General features: G+C 43.0%; 2 protein-coding genes across 3 annotated transcripts in view; both read left to right on the top strand.

Annotated features, from left to right (window-relative positions):
* LOC111842958 (NACHT, LRR and PYD domains-containing protein 6-like) overlaps positions 1-16,336 on the top strand; it is a 108,205-nt gene extending 91,869 nt beyond the window's left edge. The window contains exon 14 of the mRNA XM_072704153.1: positions 15,752-16,336. Coding sequence (XP_072560254.1) covers positions 15,752-16,335 — 584 coding nt within the window. The 3' untranslated portion in view covers position 16,336. The remainder of the gene's footprint in view (positions 1-15,751) is intronic.
* LOC140581466 (protein NLRC3-like) overlaps positions 1-23,987 on the top strand; it is a 114,058-nt gene that overhangs the window by 47,105 nt on the left and 42,966 nt on the right. Inside the window, exon 1 of one of the 2 annotated variants that reach the window (XM_072704148.1) lies at positions 16,834-16,936. The exons of the other annotated variant lie outside the window; for it this stretch is intronic. The gene's annotated coding sequence lies outside the window, so the exon portion shown is untranslated. Of the gene's footprint in view, positions 1-16,833; positions 16,937-23,987 lie in introns of those variants that run through there. 2 annotated transcript variants of the gene reach the window in all.

The raw sequence follows: 23,987 nt of genomic DNA, 5'->3' as shown, positions 1-23,987 counted from the left end.
TTAGCCGAGATAAACTCCACAGAGAGCCATAGGGAAAACACCCAGAAGCGTCCGAGGGTATCCATGCTGATTTTGATGTAAACTCTGGGGCAACGTGGAGTAATCCGTCCTTAGTAACAGCGAGCCAGCAGTGTAAACAAACAATGCCGAAGCCGACGAAACGTCCACGCCAAGTTAAAGTGCGGAGAAAAGTAGTGAAACACTAGAAAAAAATAAACAAAATGTAGACGAACTTATGCAGCAACACATGTCTGCAGAAAAAACAAAGACAAGGCACAAAAACAACAAAATATACGAGACAACTGCACTGCGAGTTAGCCGCACGAGCAGTGACTTGGAACGAGCAGTCGATGAATATGTGTATCATTACAGCCAAGGTAATGTGTAATGTGGTGGGGGGAGTCGTGATTCTGTCTTCTGGAACCACGATACGTGATCATGAACTTTGTATCGTGGTTTTGGTCTCAATGTCTCAGTTTCAGAACCCTTTCACCCTTAATTTATACCAGTGTTTCCCACAGAATCAGTGGTGGTGGCTGATAGGAGTGACGACAGAACACTCCAGGTCCAACAGGTTTTACTGGGGAGATCCGAAGCAGAGTCCAAAGAACAAACAGGGTCACAGCCAATATCCATCCAATCTGAGTAATCAAAGCCAGAGGGAAAACCAAAACCGTAGTCAAGCCGAGTGCAGGGGAGTCCGAAAGCCGAGAGGTCTGTCCGAAGACGCTGACAGGACACGGGGAGGGACACGAGGGAAGATCAGGGCTGGGTCGGACGGGAGCAGGAAGGTTCAGGAGGCGCAGGAAGGGGGAGCAGGGAAAGCCGGGCGGATCGGAGCTGAAACAAAGACAAAGGTAGAAATCGCTCGGAAATTGCATTACAAACAATACCTCGCACGGAATGATGGTGCGAGGTTTAAGTAGCTAAGGGGGCGTGTCTCTGATGACGCGCAACCACTGGTGCGACAATAGGGGAGCCGGTGATTAAATTAATTATCATAATGTGTGGATTTTGCACTTTGTCTTATAGTATAAATAGTAGGAGAAACTGTTTTTTAGACATACGCTCAAAAAAATAGAAACAAATATCAGAACCATGCATATAACATGCAATGTCACGTTCACCAGTCAGTTCTCCCTTTTCCACAGGCTCAATGGCTATAAGAACGATTTTAGCTGATAGAAATTAACTGAGAAACAAGCGCAACTAGCCTGATTTATCGCTAATGACGGCTCCCATACATGACGACCCACCAGATGCCGCTGCCTGAGCGTAATGCCTGCTGACATTACCCAGAATGCCACTAGCAGGCCAGCAAGTTCATTCACAAGTTGTAGAGCACAGCGCTGCTGTTTGCTAATCGCTCTGAAAAGCCGCAGAAATGGCGGGATCCATGGAGCTGGCAGTGAAGGACGCGGCAGCTCAGTGCGGCACCCAGGGAGCCGACAGTAACAGCCGCCTCTGACCGGCAGAGATGGCGGCAAAGAATGTTACCGCTGTGGGAAGCGGGGTCACCCCCCAGCAGAGGGCGGGGCTAAGGAGCTCACAGGGGGCAGCGGCGGCCAGAAAGGGGACATTGGGTGGGTGTGTAAGGCAGAGAGGGAGAAACCGAAGGAAATTTACAGGGACAAGGAAAAGACGGGGAAACGGAACATAGACAAGCAGCGATCAGATAAGACACTGCAGGATGCAGAGCAGGACCAGAGCAGCTACAGTGATACTGACTCAGAGGGGAGCTACAGGTCAACGTGTTGGGAGTAAAAGGAGGCAGCCTATGGTGTCACAGCACTGAAGGAGGGACAGCCAATCACGGTGGAGATTGACACGTGCCATGGTACCATTAATGGCAGAGAAACATTTTTCAGGGGAAAAGCTGAGCCACATTGTGCTAACAGACGCAAGTCTCATGTTGAAGACCTGTACTGGTGAGACCGTCCTCATGGTCGGAAAAGCAGAGATCCTGGTGGAACTGAACAGAAAAAGGGCCAGACTTTCCATTTATGTGGTTTAAGGGGATTAACCAGCATTGATGGGCAGATCATGATTAGGGATCATTCCTCTGGATTGGATTAAAGTGAACAAAGTGTCAGTGGGTGAGACGAGGCCGTCAGCAGTGCTGAGGCGACATGCAGAGGTGTTCAGGGATGGAGTGGGAAGCAGGAAGGGGAACAAGGTCAAGCTGCAGGTGAAGCCTGGCACCACATCACGCTTCCCGAAGGCCAGGAAGGTCCCCTGTGCACTGAAGCCTAAAGTCGACACGGACATACAGAGACTGGTTGAGATTGGGGTGTTTGTGCCCAAACCACACAGTCAATGGGCAACACCAGTGGTGCTGGATGGTAAAACATGATGGGTCAGTTAACATGTGAGGAGACTTCAGTGGGACTTTAAATCCAATGCTACGTAACTGTGGAACCCTGTACTAACTGTGGAACTGTACCTACTTCCTGTTATTGAGGAACTGTTTTCTGGATTGGCTGCTGGAAAGAAGTTTAGCAAAATGGATCTCAACCAGACCTTTCTCCAAATGCATGTAGAGTCACAGGAAGTTCTCACCATCGACACAGAGGGCTTTGTAGATATCGTTGTCGTCTATTTTGTGTTACTTCGGCCCGTGCAGTGTTCCAGACAGCCATGGATAAAATCTTGAGCGGTCTCTGTGGGGTGGATACATGCCTGTACGACGTCCTTGTGACCGGTAATGATGATGGAGGCCACCATCTGAATTTGGGTAAGACCTTCAGGAGGGAATTTGGCTTATGAGTACGGGAAGACAAATATGACTTCAAGTCTGCAGCCACATGGGCCGCATCATTTATGCTGATGGGCTCCACACCGCCCCATCTAAACTGAGAGACATCGCAGAGACTCCGGGCCCCAAGGACATGAGACAGCTGAGGTCTTTTCTTGGTCTTCTGAACTACTATGGGAAGTTCATTCCACAGCTGGCTACACCGTTAAAGTCTCTGCATGAGCTACTGAAGGAGAGCAAGTCGTGGTCAGAAGAGTGTGAGGCTGCGTCTATGAATGAACAAGCAGGTATTGACACATTTAGACCAGTTTTTGCTGCTCCAGCTCACCTGCGATGCCTCCCCATATGGACTGGGAACCATGATGTCCCACATCATACCATCAGGAGAAGAGAAAGCAATAGGTTTTGCTTCTAGTACACTGAGCTAAACAGAAATGAAATATCCACAAAATGACGAAGAAGCATGCTGACTGATATTGGACCAGACACCCAGGAGTGAGCTGACCTCCTACAAGGGAATGTCAGTGACCACGCCTGCAGGACATGGGTGCTGGTGGCTGAGCCTGAGTCTGTTTGGAACCTGAGGCCAAACCCACCAAGAGACAGGAAGCCCCCTGAGCGTTACAGGTAGCCTGGTGCTAACGCTGGGAGCATTAAGGGACAGAATAAATCCCTTGGGGTTCAGTGGGAGGCAGCCTACCCTCACTCTCCAGCTTATTTTGTGTATCAGTTTATTATTGTGTCAGTGATTAACTTATTCTGGATGTTGTTATTTCTGGCTGAGGAAATATGTATTATACTGCATATGGCAGTATTTTGGGCCACTTGGGTCCCCGTAGCTGCTGCTGAGGTTGCTGGGTAGTTGAGTCCAAAGGAGACCATGTGAGGATTTGACATTGTACACCTGCTCCATTTTTCTCCAGTAAAACCTGTTCATGTTGTGCATAATTCTCTACCTCTGTTTCTGTTCATTTTGGTGGCCTGTTACAGTGTCAGACATAAAAATGTGAGTGAGAGAAGTATTAGGAATATTTATAAAGGCAATATAGGGTGCTGTGTACCGACCTTCCCCTGTCTCCCGAAACCAAGATAAGCATCCTGCATGCCGATCTAACGGCCCAGATTAGCATCCTGCATGCCGATCTAATGGCCCAGATTAGCATCCTGCATGCCGATCTAATGGCCCAGATTAGCATCCTGCATGCCGATCTAATGGCCCAGATTAGCATCCTGGCTTCTTTTTATGAACCCAAGTTATTTATGGTGAAATTAGGTTTTACAGGTAATCGGTAAATAATAACATGTTCGTGCAGTTCAGTAACATTCGGGGTGAATCATGGACGATTGATCTGAATTTCAGAATGATCAGTCCACACACGATCAGAATTAATCCACAATTACAACTTCCCAGAATATTACAGTAAAAGGATTAATTCCATGCCACGTGGGCGACGTAATCGTCCATGAATTCATCCTAATACAGGCTGCTGCTCTCTGCTGTTATGAGGACGCTGATGTCAGAAAGCCGCCCTAATGAAATAAACTCCACATGTGGACGGTTCTTATGTCTTTTATATAACTATAGGTTATAATTCCCATAAGGCAGCAGCAGTGGCAGTCAGTGGTGCTGCAGGACCTCTGTCTCTCCATAAAATGACTGTTTTATCAGCAGTACAGAGGGCAGTGCTGTCGCTGCACTTCCCCAGTGCTGGGGGCTGAGTCCCCTGTCTGTCTGCAGTTTGCTCACTCTCCCTCTATCACATGGGTTTCTACCTGCAGCCCACAAACACGTGTTTATGCTACTTTCTAAATTCTGCATGACATTTGATAGCCTCTGTGTGTGTATGTGCCCTGTGATGGATTGGAATCCCCTGCAGGGTGAACCTGTATCTCAGCCCTTGTGCTGTCTGAAATAGACCCCCACCCTGCCCCCACAAAGCAGGGTAAGTGGTAGGAGGATGGATGGATGGATTAATGGATGGATATTTGTGTTTCCTTCACAGGGACCAAGTGAATAGATGTAATTCAGATCCACATGAAGGAGACTTGTCATCCATCTTCAAGGTCTGCATTTACTGCTGAAGTTTATTTTCTTAAATTTTATCTAAATTGGCAAACAGATGAACAATTAGTAGTTCATCCCATCAAAGGGAAGATATTTGCAAATTAACAAGTGAAATTCTAAAAAGATATTATACCGGCAGTAATAATAATGAAACTGTAACTGTTTATTTCAGATATTAGAGGAAAAAGCTCACATGTTTCTGAAGGATGAGCTGAGGAGATTCAGAAGGTACCTAAATCCGAATTACCCAGAATGCTCTGAGTCTAAGCTGGAGGAGGACAATGACCTGGACAATGATGGCCAGATCCAGAAGATCTGTGGCAAAGAGGGAGCTCTGAAGATCACACTGTACATCCTGAGGACCATGGAGCAAAATGATCTCGCTGACATCCTGCAGAAGAGTAAGAGCTGTGTGTCATTCTGTGTGTGTTTGATTTGCCACAGAAAACAGTGTATTGAAAATGTATATTACATTTGAGTTTATCATTTAATTTAATTTGATTTAGTTTTGCTTGTGTGAGTGAAAAACGCATGTTTGTTTAAAGTTTGTGGATTTACCTCTCGTTGCTTTTCAGGAGATGTTCTGCCACAATGTCAGCCCATGATCAAATGTAACCTGAAGCAGAAATTTGAGCGTGTATTTGAAGGGAAAGCTAAGGAAGGACAGACAACACTTCTCAATAAGATTTACACAGAACTCTACATAACAGAGGGTGGAACTGGAGAAGTCAATGATGAACATGAAGTGAGACAGATTGAAACAGCATCAAAGAAAAGGCGAACAGAAGATACTACAGTCAAGTGCAATGATATATTTAAACCCTTATGGTGTGAGACACCTATCAGAACTGTACTCAGTAAAGGGGTTGCAGGTATCGGCAAAACAGTCTCTGTGCAGAAATTTATTCTAGACTGGGCAGAAGGAAAAGCAAACCAGGATGTTCACTTCATATTTGCTTTTCCTTTCCGGGACCTGAATTTGATTAAGGATGAATACAGTCTGATTGAACTGCTTCACCACTTTATCCCAGAACTGAAATCATTTGAATCCACTGAGCTGTTTAGGTACAAAGTCTTGTTCATCTTTGATGGTCTGGATGAGTGTCGCCTTCCTCTAGATTTTCGGAACAATGAGAGCTGGTGTGATGTAACAAAGAAAACGTCGCTGGATGTGCTGTTGACTAACCTCATTAAGGGGAATCTGCTTCCATCCGCTCTCCTCTGGATAACCTCCCGGCCAGCAGCAGCCAATCAGATACCTCCTGAGTGCGTCCACCAGGTGACAGAGATACGAGGGTTCAGTGATGCCCAGAAGGAGGAGTATTTCAGGAGGAGATTTAGTGATCAGAGCCTGGCCAGCAGGATTATCACACATGTGAAATCATCAAAGAGCCTCTTCATCATGTGCCACATACCTGTGTTCTGCTGGATTTCAGCCTCTGTCCTTGAGAAGCTCTTAAGTGAGACTAACAGGGTAGACCCTCCAAGGACTCTGACTGACATGTACACACACTTCCTGATCTTTCAGACACGTTTAAAAAATGACAAGTACCTGTATATGAAATTCAATTTCTTAATGTGTAATAATTCCAGTAAGAAATTCCTTTTAAAACTTGGTAAACTGGCTTTTGACAACCTCGAGGAAGGCAATCTCATATTTTATAAGCAAGATCTGACAGAGAATGACATTGATGTCACTGAAGCTTCAGTTCACTCTGGAGTGTGCACAGAAGTCTTTAAAGAGGAACATGGGCTGTATCAGGATAAGGTGTACTGCTTTGTGCATCTGAGCATCCAGGAGTATCTCGCTGCTTTATATATGTTTCTATCAAACTCATCAGCTGACCTGCTGAAGACTGCAGTGGATCAGGCATTAAAGAGCAAGAATGGACACTTGGACCTCTACCTCCGCTTCCTCCTGGGCCTCTCAACAGACTCCAGTAAGTCTCTATTGCAGAGGCTACTGGCACAGACACAAACCAGCTCACATAACATTGGGGAAACAATCCAATATATCAAGGAGAAAATACATGAGAATTTATCTCCAGAAAGGACCATCAACCTGTTTCATTGTCTGAATGAACTGGGTGACAATTCTCTAGTAGATGAAATACAAAGATACCTGAATTCAGGACGTCTTTCAGCAGAAGACCTCTCACCTGCACAGTACTCAGCTCTGGCCTTTGTGATGCTGATGTCAGATAAGGAGCTGGATGTGTTTGATCTGAAGAAATTCTTCAGATCAAAAAAAGAGCATTGGAGGCTGCTGCCTGTGGTCAAGACATCTAGGACAGCTCTGTAAGTGACGTGGGGATGGGAAAACACATCCTGTCTGGCAGGTTTACATGTACGTTGTTTGAAATGTATAAAATATACAGTTTATTCCTCCTCATGGATTAATAACCAGGCTTGATTTTAGTGATAATCTGCAACACAGATTTTATAATGACTGAGGGTAGTAATGTAGTACAAAACACAAAAGTGACATTTCTGTTCACATCCAGTCTGCTCTCCGATCGTGGGCACGGCATCCTAACCTGCTACAGAAACGGGGGGGGGGGGTCTAGTGGGGGCTCTCTACCCGGGGCAGGGATACTCAGTCGTCAGACCGCAGCCTGAATTCAGACAGAAACACAGTTTAATCCGGACTCCCCTGGATCGCCCCCTTAGACTCCCCCAGTCGGCAGTTAACCCCCCCCCACCCTTTCCCCCTTTTGGCTTTGAGTCGCTAATGGAATTTGACCCTGTGGGAGAGTAGCTGAGCCCCCTTGATCTGGAAGGTTTATTAGTGGTGTGTGAATAGGGCTGCCACCTCTCCCGGTTTTCCTGGGATTTGTACTCAATGAATATTCTTTCCTGTGATACGAGCTGTCCCTGTCTTTTTGTGAAAATATACATCTAATTTAGAATTTCGTAGTTTCAAATTAAACCTCACTTGGTTTTCTTCTACTGCAATTCTTTTTTCTTCCCGGTCAAAAATGGTTAAATTCGTGTAAAACACAGCAACGATTGGCCACGTCTGTACTTTTATTTGATTGGTAGCAGAAATACGAAGGCTTATAATAATAATTATTCATTTATAATAATGATATTCAACTGAGGTCGTCAACATTAAGGGGCGGCTTTTTTATTTCTAAGGCAAATCTCCTCCTTTCAGAGTCACCTGACAGAATGATGGCTAATGACAGCAATGGAAGCTTTTTGATTGGGCTGAATATGTTACGGAACGATTCACTTCCGTATCGCATGTGTTTCTCTGTACTCTGTTTTTAACTGATTTAGTACTTTAGTACGAACTAGTACTTTCAGAACATTTATGTTATTCATATATAAAACAATTTCCTTTGACTTGCTAGGAAAATTGATCATCGACCTGGAAATGGTTGGATGTATGGATTACTAGGAAAATTAAAATTAGTTGGGGAGACCCAGTGGCCTGATATTTCCAGGTCTGTGTCTGTGGAGTTTGCATGGTCTGCTTGTGTTTGTCAACAACAAAATCATTGAAACATTTATAATCCCTGTTACTGAATGGAGAATAGAGCATGTCCACTCTCATGCTGTCATTCATACCGACTCTGTAGAACAAAACCGATATAATTACAAAACTGTATTAGACGGTGTAACGTATTACTTTGCTGAAACTATGATTTGATTGTGAAATATAAAGTTTTGGACTAAATCCACTGGCTCACAGTAAGTGATCATATGACTGCAGTTCCCAGGATGCACAGTACAGTACGTACACTAATTCATTTTGAAATATGAACTGTGTTGTTAATTATGTTGAAAATGTTTGTCTTGATATTATATATCAGTCCTGTTTCTGGGGTGTAGATTGTGTATGTCTCAATGTGATTTATTTTCCAGGCTGAACAGCTGTGATCTCACAGAGAAATGCTGTGAGGCGCTGGCTTCAGCTCTCAGATCAAACTCCTCACCTCTGAGAGAGCTGGACCTGAGTCATAATGACCTGCAGGATTCAGGAGTGACGCTGCTCTCTGCTGGACTGGGGGATTCACACTGTAAACTGGAGATATTGAGGTCAGTATTACTGGGGTTTCCACTCTGTAAACTGGAGATACTGAGGACTGTATTACTGGGTTTTCCACACTGTAAACTGGAGAAACTAAGGTCAGTATTATGTGGTATTTCACACTGTAAACTGTAATTATTGAAAGTAGTTACACTGTAAATATGAAAGTAGTCACATTTACTTAAATGTTATGCTTGTAATGGTGAGGTGATCTTATTTATCAGAGAGCTTTTTTCTGTCTCTCTGCAGGCTGTCAGGTTGTAGAGTCACAGAAGAAGGCTGTTCTTCCTTGACTTCAGCTCTGAGGTCAAACCCCTCACATCTGAGAGAGCTGGATCTGAGCTACAATCACCCAGGAGACTCAGGAGTGAAGCTGCTCTCTGCTCTACTGGTTGATCCCAGCTGTAAACTGGAGAAGCTGAAGTGAGTATAGAATATCCATTTTACAAAAAAGAAACTGGGCATCAAGAAACCCAGAATGCATTTCAGCAGTGACATAATAATCAAACACAAACAGCTTATTTTTCTTGTCCTACTTCCTTATATCCCACAAACTTATCAGCACTCAGTCCAGGTTAGAAACAAACAAGTAGTGAAACAGGAAACAGCCATTCATTCTTAATACATGCAAAAGATTGGTGTTGGTTAAATAGGAATTTAAAAGAAACTGACGGTAATATTGCAATTAAACATCCTGACTTTAACATGTAAAAATATAATGGGCACCAATGAAATCCAGGATGATGTTATAATGTTTCTTAGTAAATTCAGTGTTTTAAAAAATCTCTTCCTTCATGACCTCTATTCTCCTCAGTTGCATTTAATATACAGTGTACCAGTGTAAAAAGTGGTTTTATTAGTGTTTAAATTTCCTAAGGGTGAACCAGTGTGAACTCACAGAGGAATGCTGTGAGGCACTGGCTTCAGCTCTCAGATCAAACTCCTCCCCCCTGAGAGAGCTGGACCTGAGCGACAATGACCTGGAAGATTCAGGAGTGAAGCTGCTCTCTGCTGGACTGGGGGATTCCCACTGTAAACTGGAGATACTGAGGTAGGTACTACTGGGTATTCCACACTGCAAACTAAGTATTGAAAGTAGTTGTAGGAATTATTAGCTCAGGTAATTTTTAATTTCTCCACCAATATGTTTGAAATTAATTAAAGTTTAATTAATTATTTTTTAATGATGATCATTAACCAATCGTTATGCCAAATGGTCGGCTCCTCCAAACTCAATTGCGGTATCCCTGTGAGTCTGTTAATGTGAGACTTAAATGGGATTCACTAATTACCAGTATCGCTTAGTAACCTGGGTTAGAAGGCTCGTCCAGCGAGCTGCGTCACCAGGTAATGTAAACGATTGGTAGCGAAGCTCCCCTCACGGCCGATGAGAGAGAGTCTCGCGATGTTTCATGCGAGTTTGAGGTTCAGAGCGTGTAGCAAGATCGCACAGAGGCAGGGACTTATTGTGGAACACTCAATGACGGAGGCTAAAGTTGTGTAAAAGACATGCGTTTATTCCTAGCTAACACTACAACTAACATAAGACAGACATTACACCTAACACAACAACAAACACGAAATAACGGAATAAAACAAACAATGTAATTATGAAAATGCAATGACCGGATTTAAATGAGTAACCTTAAATGGGAAATACTGTTCTGCAAAGCAAGAACAGTTTGTGGAAACACGACCCTAAAGTCTTATAGCAGGTTAACAGAACAGCTTAAGTTGTTAGAATGAAAGGAAGTTGGTTTACTTGGTTGAAGAGTGGGGGGGGGGGGTCTTGGCAGTTGATGGCAGAGCTGCTGAGCTGATGGCACTCAGGAAGGCGCGGCGTTTGGAGCAGTGGAGTGGAGCCCCTTTGAATTCTCTCTCCTGGTGAAGCTTTGTCTTGGGTGCTGTTCTCTGTTCAGCTGGGCCTTCACCGGAGGACTTCTTGTGGGCTTCTCTTCTCCCGGGCTGATGGTCTTTTCTGCGCTTGATGATCTGTTTGCCCCGGCTGATGTTCTCCTTCGGGCTGATGGTTTTCTCTGCGCACTTTTATTCTGAGGTCCAGGTTTTTATGGTCTAAAGTTCATGAATAGGGATGACCAGGAATTCGACTCCTGGCCCAATGGCTGGCCATCCATTTGGCGGGCTTTTGGAAGGGGGTCTGTATCAGTCCTTTTGGGATTTATGACTTGACTGATTCTCCCTTTACTGATGATTTTCATTAAGCTGTTATAACTTTTGATACATCCACTTTATGGTAATCACTGACCAGATTTGGAATCAGGGGTGATTAACAATCAGTTTGATACCAAATATGCCATACCAGCTTCACAGGTACATACCTCATACCATCTGCATTAATTGATTAAACAATTAATTATTTTATCTATGTGACTGATTCACATCAGTATGGGATACAGGTGTTTTGGGTTGCACCTCAACAGATGTTACACTTTGTGCAGATATTACATCAAATATTCATATTACAAACAGCACATCTTATCCATAGATAGGTGTGGCCGTTAGTTTGTGGTAATATCAATATAAGTTGCACATCTGGAAACAACATATTTTGTTTGGTGTGGCTTGTGCCAATTCATCTTCTCCAGAATGGATAAGATACACCTTAATTCAGTTCTTTTAACATAGTATGTTAGAACAAAGAAACTTGGTAACGGTCCACCAAGATCAGATAAGGACCACAAAGGAATGTTGGAAGAGAAGGGGGGGTTGTTAACAAAGAAGACTCTCTAAAAGTTAGGACACATTGGTTACACTAATTTTCCAGATTCTTCTGGTATACCATGAGAACATATATACAATGGTAGCTATACCTATTGTGGTAGAAAAATTATAAATCAAGCACTTAGAATAAAAGTCTGGACCTCTTAGTTTGGTGAGTAAAGAAAATCTCTTTTATTCCAGCAAGTTCAGCAAAGCGCTCCCATCACACTCTGGCGCTTGGTACCAAGTCACCCCCGGCACACAGAGCAACCAGTAGATAAACCATAACTCCCAGGACTTCTAAGTCCTGATTGGTCATGAAACATCAACAAACTAAGCTGAAACGTATAACAAACACAATTCTCCCGCTCCATTGGTTCGCCTTGGTAGCAAGGTAAAGTCCACCCATTGTACGCAACTTACTGGAGACAGCCTCGGCTTCTAGACTCTTCATGAGATATGTATATAGATATTAATTATATGACATTGAATCACTGTTAATGTTTGGGTGTTCCATTGATTAATGATTAACACATTGACATATTGTCCCTGAATCGCTGAAAATACATGGTTAACATATGATTAGTATGATTAACATAAGTATGATTAACATGATGGAATCAATTGCGTAACATATTATATTGACTACTACAACTACTTTAATAAGCTATAACTCTTTGTGCAGCAGTTGGGGCGGCTTCGAGTCTCTTCCTGCAAGTGGTTTCTCCCCCCCTTTGCTCCACTGTCTGCCCCTCCAAGGTCCGAGCTTCTGCGGAGCCAACTGCAGGCAGCTATCACAAAGCGAGGTCACACAGTATTCAAAACAATCTCTTCTGGCCTAAGGCCTAAGACATAACAGACCCAATATGCCTCCCCTCCCGGGCCTACCAATGTCCAATTTTACTTCCACACTATCTATTTATTTAAATTTATATGTGTTCAAGTGCAAAGGGGTAATATAGGTGATACTCCGTGAACATGGTTATAAGGGTGGCACACAAAACACTAAGATTGTCTAAGGACACATACAAACATGACCTATCTGTATATTGAGACTAGTAGTCGTGAGTAAATCAATATACAGGGTATACAAAAGCCAAACTTAAATGAAACTTCCTTTAGGGTGTTCGTCTGTTGGGTGAGTGATATGTAAGGCAGAGTGTATGTGGAGGGGGTTGTGTGCCAAGTCGAGGGACCCCTGTCCATTAAGTCCACTCTGCTTGTCTGTAGGTCCCTAAATCTTTGGGCAATAAAAGTTGGAGTGCTGGCCTCCCTTGTTATCTGTGTGTGTGTGTTTATGTGTTTAACCCCCCTTTGGTGCCTCTCGTACCAGGCTCGGCCTTGTCTCAGGCCACCTGGAATTTAGGCCCTGTGATATGTGCATGTGTGATCCTACATAGTTGTATTGTAAATATGAAAATAGTCACATTTCCTTAAAAGTAATGCTTGTAATGGTGAGGTGATCTTCTTTATCTGAGAGCTTTTTTCTGTCTCTCTGCAGGCTGTCAGGCTGTAGAGTCACAGAAGAAGGCTGTTCTTCCCTGGCTTCAGCTCTGAGGTCAAAGCCCTCATACCTGAGAGAGCTGGATCTGAGCTACAATCACCCAGGAGACTCAGGAGTGAAGCTGCTCTCTGCTCTACTGGAGGATCGCAGCTGTAAACTGGAGAAGCTGAAGTGAGTACAGAGTGTGTGCCTGTTCCTGCTACAGACACATGTATGTGAGACAGATACAATAATTATATCAATGGATATACCTGTATTATGTCATTCTGCTTCTCCTATAGTGTGGCCCACAGTGGAGAGTGCCGGACCAGACCAGGCTTACAGAAATGTAAGTTTTTGTTATTTTTTTTTAAACAAATACCAAAAATTCTACATTCAATGTTGTGCATGAACGCACTACACAAGTGCCCTTCATTGAAGGTACTTATATTTTTGGTGGACGGTGAACTGAACACATCAGTTTGCAGTTAATGAACATGAATGTGAGCATTGTTCACTCTGGCAACAGTGACCGACGCTCACGCACCAGATTTCATATGCTGATATGAAATTTGATGTATTACAGTGTCCAGTGGTGGAAAGTAACAAAGTAGAGTTACTTCAGTACTGTACTTTTCACATATCTGGTCTTAAGTAGATTGAGCTGTGGACAATTTTGAGTTTTACTCTGCTACATCTTACAGCAAATATTTATATTTTCTTCTGTATTACATTTGTACTCCGCGTCGTGTTACATTTTACAGTCACGTCCTCAACTCCTCTGGCAGACAGGACACTCCTCTGGCAGACAGGACACTCCTGACAGAAAAGGGCACTACTCTGACATGCACAGTCACCAATACCCCGAGGACAGACAGGACACTCCTCTGGCAGACAGGACACTGCTCTGATAGACACAGTCACTGGAGGACCTCAGCCTAATAGATATCAGGCAAACACTCCAACCTTTGGAATAGACTCTGCATTCATTTCCCACCCACATACCACTTACTCCAGAATTGATTATATATTGATCTCTATGGGTTTTGTTAGCAGTATTCAGAGTGCTTGTACTGGAAATGTAATTCTCTCTGATCATGCAGAGGTTGATATTGTACTGACCACCTTAGATGATGATGAGAGAGCTATACGATGGCCATTTAATAACTCACTCTTACTAAATGAGCCGGGCTGTAAGTTCATGAGAACAGCCATAGGAGAATATTGGCTACATAATGACGGCTCTGTCTTGGACCCTGGCGTTACCGGGGATGATCTCAGTTTATAGGGGACGGTTAATCCAATATTGCTCATACCGGAAAAAACCCGTCAGTTAAAAACTTAAGCTAGAATGGCAAATGATAGAACTTCAAAAAGAGAAAAAAACCAGACCAAACTATTTTAAGTAAAATGGATAACCTGAGATTCCACATGAATACCATTATCAAAAGAAAGCTGAATTTGCCCTGTTCTGCACCAAACAGCAATACTATGAACATGGAGAAAGAGCCGGTAAATTGCTCACATTTAGGGATAAACAGCTTAGTGTCCAAAATATTATCCCATCTTTATTACACGGCTCTCTGGAATGCTTGATTCTGATTGGTCAGTTGAGACATTTGCAGGTTCGTTATTTTCAAATAATAACCGCTCCAAAGTAATAACGCATAGTCACGTGGTACTATATCGTTTCGCGAAAAGATAAAAATGTTATTTTAAAACAAATATGCCAATAAAATGTTTCAAATTCATATTTATGTCCATGTCATTTTCCTTATGTGGCAAGTAGCCGTGTAATAAGCGGGATAATGTACAGGCAGCCGGTAGTTATCGCGAAATAAGCCCATTCAGTGTGATACAAGACCCACACTGTCGGGGCTTATTTCTGCGATAACTACCGGCTGCCTGTACATTATCCCTTACATATTTAACAATCAGAGGGAACTAAGTACAGGGGAAAAGTGTATCAGTGAGGTTTTCAGGGAATTTTATCGTAACCTATATCCATCCCAGGGAGAGGGCTTTACAGACCAATAAGACCAGTTCTTTTCATCAGCTGAGGTGCCTTGTCTGTCTCCAAGCAGTAGAGATTTACTGGAATGACACATAACATTACAGGAGATTAAGGATGATATTATGGACCTTAGACCAGGTCGGGCCTCTGGAGATGATGGTTACTAATCGGATTTTTATAAAACCTTCAGTGATATCTTAGCTGCTAGACTGCTATTACTCTTTGGTAATGCTCTGGAAAAGGGGTCCCTCCATAATACTGCAATGGAAAGTCTGATTTCTTTATACCAGACATTATAGAAATTATGCAAGCTAATCTCCAGCCTGTTATACAAGATGTTGAGAACCTGCTACTTAATTGGAGGAAACTGAAAATAACTTTATTAGGCAGGATTAATTTAATTAATATGATAATAATACTCAAAGTAAACTACACAGCTCATATGTCCCCCACACCCTTCCTACATAACTTTTAAAGGAATAAAATAAATGTGCTGAAGCATCCATATGGCAAGAGAAAAAAACCCTGTATAATTGTACTAAATGATGCTGCCAGGGATAGTGGAGGACTTTCCCTCCCCAGGATAGATTGGTATCACTGCTCATTTTCGCTCTGACAGCTATCAAAAAGTTTCCTACCGGAACACAAGGGTTAATCGCTCTTTCTCCTGCTTACAGACTCCTGCCAGCTGACACTGGACCCCAACACAGCACACAGACACCTGTCTCTGTCAGAGGGGAACAGGAAGGTGACAAGGGGGGCAGAGTGGCAGCCATATCCTGATCATCCAGAGAGATTTGACTGCTGGCCCCAAGTTTTGTGCAGAGAGAGTCTGACTGGCCGCTGTTACTGGGAGGCTGAGTGGGATGGAAAAAAAGCCCTGATAGGAGTGACTTTTAAAGGAATTGGGAGGAAACAAGGGAGGGATTGTATGCTTGGAGCCAATGACAAGTCATGGAGTCTGTGCTGTTATCCTGACAGTTACTCTGTCTGGCACAATAATAAAAAGACTGTCATACCCATACGGCCCTCAGGCCCCCGCAGAGTAGGAGTGTATCTGGACTGGGGGGCTGGTGCTCTGTCCTTCTACAGAGTCTCCTCTGATGGACTGACCCTCCTGCACAGGGTCACCTCCTCATTCACTGAGCCCCTCTGCCCAGGGTTTGGGGTTTATGATGGACACAGCTTTTTTGAAATGGCATTTGCAAAGACATTTTCTCATTGCTCTGTACCGACAGGGTGGATGTGCAGGCTGCGGTAGCTCACTGTGCGCCAGAAGAATCATTTTTACTGTATCACAGTGTAACATGTGTGGTGTATTCGTATTTGTATGTAAAACAGTTGGTGATTGGCATGAATATAGGCCAATGGGAAATAGGCGGAAGAGGCAGGAAGAGATGGAGTGGAAAACGGAGGGGAAGTAAAAAAATATAATAAAGAGTGGAGTATGTTGGTTCACCAGTCGGTCTCAGTGTGAGTTGCTCCCTCCAAAACACGACATGGTGTCAGAAGCGCCGTGAGCCTATGTCGTTTTAATAACCGTCCCACACCAAAAAAAAATAAAAGGAGATCGGCGAGCGAGTCTGATGAGTTGCGGTGAAGACGAGCAGTGTGGGGCAGGAGCTAGCGCGATGGCTAACACACCCAACACTATGTTTAGCATTCAGCCGCCGGAGCCTTTTGACTTTTCAAAGCCACATGAGTGGACGAAATGGATAAGGAGATTCTGCCAAGCAAGCTGTTTAGCGGCGAGCTCCGACGAGAATCAGGTGAACACTCTGATTTATTGTATGGGAGACGAGGCTGATGATGTTCTGAGAGGCTTGAAGCTTAGTGACGCTGACCAGCGGCAATACGCTACGGTAAGGGATGCCTTTCAGTTATTTATCATTGTTAAAAAGAATATCGTGTACGAACGCGCACGTTTAAATGTGTGCAGGTAGGAAGCACATGAGACCGTCGATGCATTTGTTACTGCCTTATATGCACTCACAGAGCACTGCAATTATGGACCATTGCATAACGAACTGATCAGGGACAGGATAGTGGTAGGGCTAGCTGATACACGACTTTCCGAACGCATGCAAATGGAAACTGACCTAGACCTGGAAAAAGCCATTAATATAGCAAGGAGATTAAAATGCAGCAAAACACATTGAGGAGTGATGCCACTGGTGTTAACCAGATGGTTGGTGGCTCTGTGGACAGACTGTTTAAGGGCCAACAGCAAAAATAACAGCCCAAATATAGCGAATTCAAAAGTACGGGAGTAAAGCAGCCCTGTGGCCAGAGCAAAAATGCAAGAAGCTCGCAGTATTACAGGTGTGGAGAGATGCTTCATCCCAAGTCTGAGTGCCCTGTCAAAGATGTAGTGTCGTTGCTGTGGAAAGAAAGGCCATTTGTAGCGTGAGTGCCGTACTGGCAAAGTGGTGCATGGTATTGAGGAAGAGGAGGAACATTTCTTCCTTGGCTCAATGACATCTGAGATTGATGCGTGGACGACCGTAACAGACATAATGGGCAAAAACATCACTTTCAAACTTGACACTGGTGCATATGTCACTGCAGTGTCACAGACAGTCTTTAACTGTTTATCGCCCAATGCTCAGCAGTCCCTTCTCCAGAAAGCTGAGACACCCTTGCTAGGTCCAGGTAGAATTCCACTAGAAGTCTTGGGGTATGTGAGACTACAGCTTCGGGCTGAAGACAAGCAGACAGAGCAGAAAGTGTATGTGGTCAAAAACCTCAGTACACCCTTGCTTGGGTTACCAGCCATTGTAGCCCTTGGGTTACTCTCCCGTGTTGACAGCATAGATCTGGAGTCTCTAAAGTCAAATTACCATAAACTTTTTAGCAGCCTAGTTGAGGTACGCAAACCGTACACTATAAAATTTAGACCTGGGGCTGTGCCTTTTTCTCTGAAAACCCCAGAATGATCCCTTTGCCGTTAGTGGGAAAAGTCAAAGACGAGCTCCAGCGCATGGAAAGACTGGGCGTCATCAGCCACATCAAAGGTCCAACAGATTGGTGTGCAGGCATGGTGGTTGCGCCTAAGAAAGATGCTAAACAAGTGCGCTTGTGTGTAGACCTGACTGTCTTGAACAAATATGTGTGCCACTTAAAATACATCCTACCTTCGGTAGAACAGAGCCTGGGAACACTTGCGGGAGTAAAAGTGTTGAGCAAACTGGATGCTAATATGGGATTTTGGCTAATTCCACTTACGGAGGAATCAGCCAAGTACACTACCTTCATCACACCATTCGGGAGGTTCCACTTTAACCGTCTTTCGTTCGATATTGCTTCGGCACCCGAACATTTTCAACGGCAGATGGCATTGAGGGGCTTGAAGGTGTGGTCTGTCACATCGATGATCTATTGGTGTGGGGACGTGATCACACAGAGCAAGATATGCAACTTCATGCCGTGCTGCAAAGTTTGGAAAAAGCAGGCATTACACTGAATGTGGAAAAGTGCAAACTCTCCAAGAGTGAGATAGTCTTTCTGGGCCATATTATTTCAGCTGCGGGCATTTGCCCAGACCCAAGCAAAACAGAGGCTATAATGAAGATGAGGCCGCCTACAAATGTTGGTGAGCTGAGAAGCTTTCTGGGGATGGTCAAGCAGCTGGGAAAATTCATTCCTCAGCTGGCGGAGAAAGACAAAGCCCTCCGCGATCTCCTCTCAAAGAAGAATGGTTGGATCTGGGATGCCGACCAGGCAGCTGCATTCGAAAACCTCAAGAAAGCACTGTCTTCTCCTCCAGTGCTGGCTATGTACGACCCTAATAAGGACACCAAAGTGTCAGCTGATGCGTCATCGTATGGTTTGGGAGGGGTTCTTCTCCAGAGGTGGGAGGACGAATGGAAACCCTTGGCATATACGCATCACAGTCACTTACTCGATATGCACGGTATGCACAGATTGAGAAGGAGGCCCTGGGTCTCACATGGGCCTGCGAGCGGTTTCGTGACTTTCTCATAGGAAAACATTTCTGCCTGGAGACAGACCACAAACCCCTTTGTCAGCTTACTTGGGGGTCAGGCACTGGATCTTTTGCCACCAAGAATTCAACGCTTTAGGATGAGACTAATCCGCTACTCATACTCGATCATACATGTGCCTGGGAAGTTCGGACAGCGGATACTTTGTCCCGCTCCCCTGTAAAATCCTGCATGCACTCAGCAGAACAGGAGCTGACAGAGAGCACAAATATCTATGTAGACTGTATTATGGAATCCCTGCCAGCCAGTTCCACATATTTGGACAATCTAAGAGAGTACTTAAGGGCCATCAGCATTTGCTCATGCGTCATGATGATTTGCGTGGAAGGATGGCCGGCTCACGTAAAACAGGAGCCCATGCTGAAAGGTTACTGGGCTGAGTGGGCTTCTCTGACTGTGACCGATGGGTTACTGTTAAAAGACACGTGACTTGTGATTCCTTCAGCCATGTGGAATGACATTCTATCTGAATTACATGTGGGACACCAAGGTGTGGGGAAGTGCAAAGAAAGTGCGCATCAGTCAGTGTGGCATTCATATTTGTATGTAAAACAGTTGGTGATTGGCATGAATATAGGCCAATGGGAAATAGGCGGAAGAGGCAGGGAGAGACGGTGTGGAAAACGGAGGGGAAGTAACTGTGTGAGTTGCTCCCTCCAAAACAGGACAACGTGTTGCTGCTTCTCCATGGTAAATCTACTTTTTAACATGTATAATCCTTTTTACTCTGAAGTGTGACTGATGTTAGATAAGTTTTTTTTTCTCTGACTAAAATCTAACGAAATGTAATCCTGGTGAGAGGGGGTATAAGGTAATCCCCTCCCCTGCATAAGTACATTTTATGTAATTTATGTATACAGTGGTACCTCAGAACTCGAATTTAATCCGTTCAGAACTCCGGATCGAATCCTAAAAAGTTTGAGTTGTGATCGAATTTTCCCCATAAGAAATAATGGAAAACCAATAAATTTTTTCCCAGCCCCAAAAAAATACACCTAAATATGTTTTTTTTTTTTTAGCATTTAAACACAAAATGAACCGGATAAAACAAGAAGAGCATATACTGTACTAAACACATCTAAGCACATTTATCAAAACAGTAATTTGTAAAGTAAGAAAATAAATGTATACAAACAATGTGTAAAGTTAAAAAAACAATGTGTCCTGCCCCGATTGTCCATGTCTGTGTGCCACGCCCCCTCGTTAACCCCGTGTGGAATCCCAGTGTGATCAGCTGTTTCTGGTTGTTGTTATTAGTCCTCTGTATTTAGTCTGCGTTTCAGTTTGTTTCCCCAGTCCCGTCATTGTATTGTCCGTCTGCATTTTGCCTGCCTTACCTGTAATTAATATTATAATTATTATAAGTAAATATTATTATAAGTAAATGTATTAATGGTTTATTATTAATATTAAAATAATTAAGAAATCTATTTTTAAATGTATTTTATTATAATAATAATTACTGTCACTGTCTCTCATTGTCTAAATGTATTTTCACTGTCTAAATATACACTGACCTAAAGGATTATTAGGAACACCATACTAATACAGTGTTTGACCCCCTTTTGCCTTCAGAACTGCCTTAATTCTACGTGGCATTGATTCAACAAGGTGCTGAAAGCATTCTTTAGAAATGTTGGCCCATATTGATAGGATAGCATCTTGCAGTTGATGGAGATTTGGATGCACATCCAGGGCACGAAGCTCCCGTTCCACCACATCCCAAAGATGCTCTATTGGGTTGGGATCTGGTGACTGTGGGGGCCATTGTAGTACAGTGAACTCATTGTCATGTTCAAGAAACCAATTTAAAATGATTCGAGCTTTGTGACATGGTGCATTATCCTGCTGGAAGTAGCTATCAGAGGATGGGTACATGGTGGTCATAAAGGGATGGACATGGTCAGAAACAATGCTCAGGTAGGCCGTGGCATTTAAACGATGCCCAATTGGCACTAAGGGGCCTAAAGTGTGCCAAGAAAACATCCCCCACACCATTACACCACCAGCCTGCACAGTGGTAACAAGGCATGATGGATCCATGTTCTCATTCTGTTTACGCCAAATTCTGACTCTACCATTTGAATGTCTCAACAGAAATCGAGACTCATCAGACCAGGCAACATTTTTCCAGTCTTCAACTGTCCAATTTTGGTGAGCTCGTGCAAATTGTAGCCTCTTTTTCCCATTTGTAGTGGAGATGAGTGGTACCCGGTGGGGTCTTCTGCTGTTGTAGCCCATCCGCCTCAAGGTTGTGCGTGTTGTGGCTTCACAAATGCTTTGCTGCATACCTCGGTTGTAACGAGTGGTTATTTCAGTCAAAGTTGCTCTTCTATCAGTTTGAATCAGTCGGCCCATTCTCCTCTGACCTCTAGCATCAACAAGGCATTTTCACCCACAGGACTGCCGCATACTGGATGTTTTTCCCTTTGCACACCATTCTTTGTAAACCCTAGAAATGGTTGTGCGTGAAAATCCCACTAACTGAGCAGATTGTGAAATACTCAGACCGGCCCGTCTGGCACCAACAACCATGCCACGCTCAAAATTGCTTAAATCACTTTTCTTTCCCATTCTGACATTCAGTTTGGAGTTCAGGAGATTGTCTTGACCAGGACCACACCCCTAAATGCATCGAAGCAACTGCCATGTGTTTGGTTGATTAGATAATTACATTAATGAGGAATTGGACAGGTGTTCCTAATAATCCTTTAGGTGAGTGTATGTATTAAGCTAGTGTAAACATGCACGATGCTATCACAACAAAATTGAGGCTGAGACTGAAGCTTTGCCCCTTTGTTTCCGCTGAGAGACGTGCCACGTGACTCATTTCCCCGTGCGTTCAAGTTATCTTAGGTCGGCGTTCACGGTTTGACTTCTGAGATTCAGATCGAGTTCTAGGTAAAAAAAAAAAAATAAAAATTCCGAACTGGTTGGTTCGACTTTTAAGAAATTCGAGTTCTAATGAGTTAGAGAACTGAGGTACCACTGAATATTGTATTTTCCTCGCTACAATGACACTTTCTATTGTGAAAAATATATGTATGTATACGTAAAATAATTCTGTAAGTAGAAAAAAAAACAAACGCAAAAAATGCATTTAGAAACAGTTGAGTTCCCCCTCCCGTTCCTCACAGTGGTTTGGCCAACTGCCTGCTTTCCCAGGTCATCTCACCTACTGTACACACACGAATCAGGTGTGTGGCTGCGGCTCAATTAATGTTGAACTCCAGTAAGTAGGGTATTTTATTCACTTTAAATAAAGCGATTCTCTTTAATGTAGTTGATGCAGACTCATTCATAAATTAGTTGCGGCAAAAATCCTGATTACCGATGTAATAAGACTGTACAACTCCTCCTCACTCTGTAGGTGATTTCCCAAGGACTAATAACAAGCTCAATGTTTGTTTTTCTTCTCACCATCATATGCTATCATATGCATCATATTCTGCACAATATTAGGACACTTTAAAATCACCACAGATAAGCTATTTATTTTCTCAGGATACATACATCATTACTACTTAGAGCCACTTGATATTACTTGATATTATTTTGCACTATCCTATTGTATATTATTGTAAACTAACATTCTTATTGTATATATTGTATTTCTTATTTCTTAGATATATATATTCCTATTTCTTATATTGTTTGTATATCTCTGTCTCTCTTACTGCACTGAGCATGTGTATGACAAAAGAATTTCCCTCGGGATAAATAAAGTTCTTCTTATCTTATCTTAATTTTCCATGAATCTGCTATATTAGCGATTAAAATATTACTTATCTAGTTAACGTTAGCTTAAATTGTTTACAATAGCTTGTTGCATATAGTGCACTGCAACTAACACGCCAAAGCCGTTTCCCATGCATTGTTTTATTTGTGACGACTTGGCATAATGTTAACTTAACATTAACGGCCACAATTAGCATAATGTTTAGCTGTGCATTTACTAAATGAGCACTGTGCTACGTCCGAACTGACCCCACTGTATTTTTTTTTGTATAATCAATATCTATTATGCATTTAAACAGTCATGTTTAAATTTTATTGTATGTTGATGGCTTGACTGTAAACAACATAACAAACAATGCAATAAATAGTTTTGAAGAAAAATCTGCTTTGTCATTGAACCTGAGAAAAACTTTGAAAATAACCATAATGACGCAGTCTCCATGCTACAATAATAATGATAGAAGTTTTTCATTGTGGGGACATATCTTTATAAGTACAATTTGACTGTATTATTTGTGTCCCCTTCAAAAATTGCTCATGAGAAATTTTATATTTATTTTCCCCCCCTACTGTTAAATGAAATTTACGCCCATGTCGCTGCCCAAAGCATAGCGGAGTAACATAATTAAACAGCAACTCTATGGGGAAATAAATTCACTTTAATATTACAACCGAGCATAACTCGCATTATTAGACTAAATCGGCATATATAATAACCGTTTAACTGCAGACAACTGAGAAAGGAAAAAAAATAATATGTAGAGTTGGAAATATAAAAAATAATGAATCACATTAGTAACATACATTAGATTCAATGACCAAAATACAAGCAGGAATAAAGTTTTCCTAACAGTGAAGTGTCATACCCGAAAACCGACAAGCTAATTAGCAAACGGCCAACTCTGTCTCTGTCACCCCTATTAAAACACGGGAAAGGATAATACAAAAAATTAACTAAACTTCGTACGGCAAAAATTAATGTCAAAATAAGTAATTATAAAAAGCAAACAAGCAAGGTTGTCAAGTTTCATCCAAACTTTGGAGTGAGATTACAATGGGGGTGAAGCGTGTGTCTCACGGTGAACTTACAACTCACGGTGTCAGTTCGTTCAGCTTAAATCATTTAAATCTACTCTCTCCTCTGTCACTACAGGTGTGCCCCAGGGCTCTG

The sequence above is a fragment of the Paramormyrops kingsleyae genome, chromosome 21, assembly GCF_048594095.1.
Source record: "Paramormyrops kingsleyae isolate MSU_618 chromosome 21, PKINGS_0.4, whole genome shotgun sequence".
In the NCBI taxonomy this organism is placed as follows: Eukaryota; Metazoa; Chordata; class Actinopteri; order Osteoglossiformes; family Mormyridae; genus Paramormyrops; species Paramormyrops kingsleyae.
Note: the sequence above shows the minus strand (reverse complement) of the source record. Positions and strands in the feature narration are given on the sequence as shown.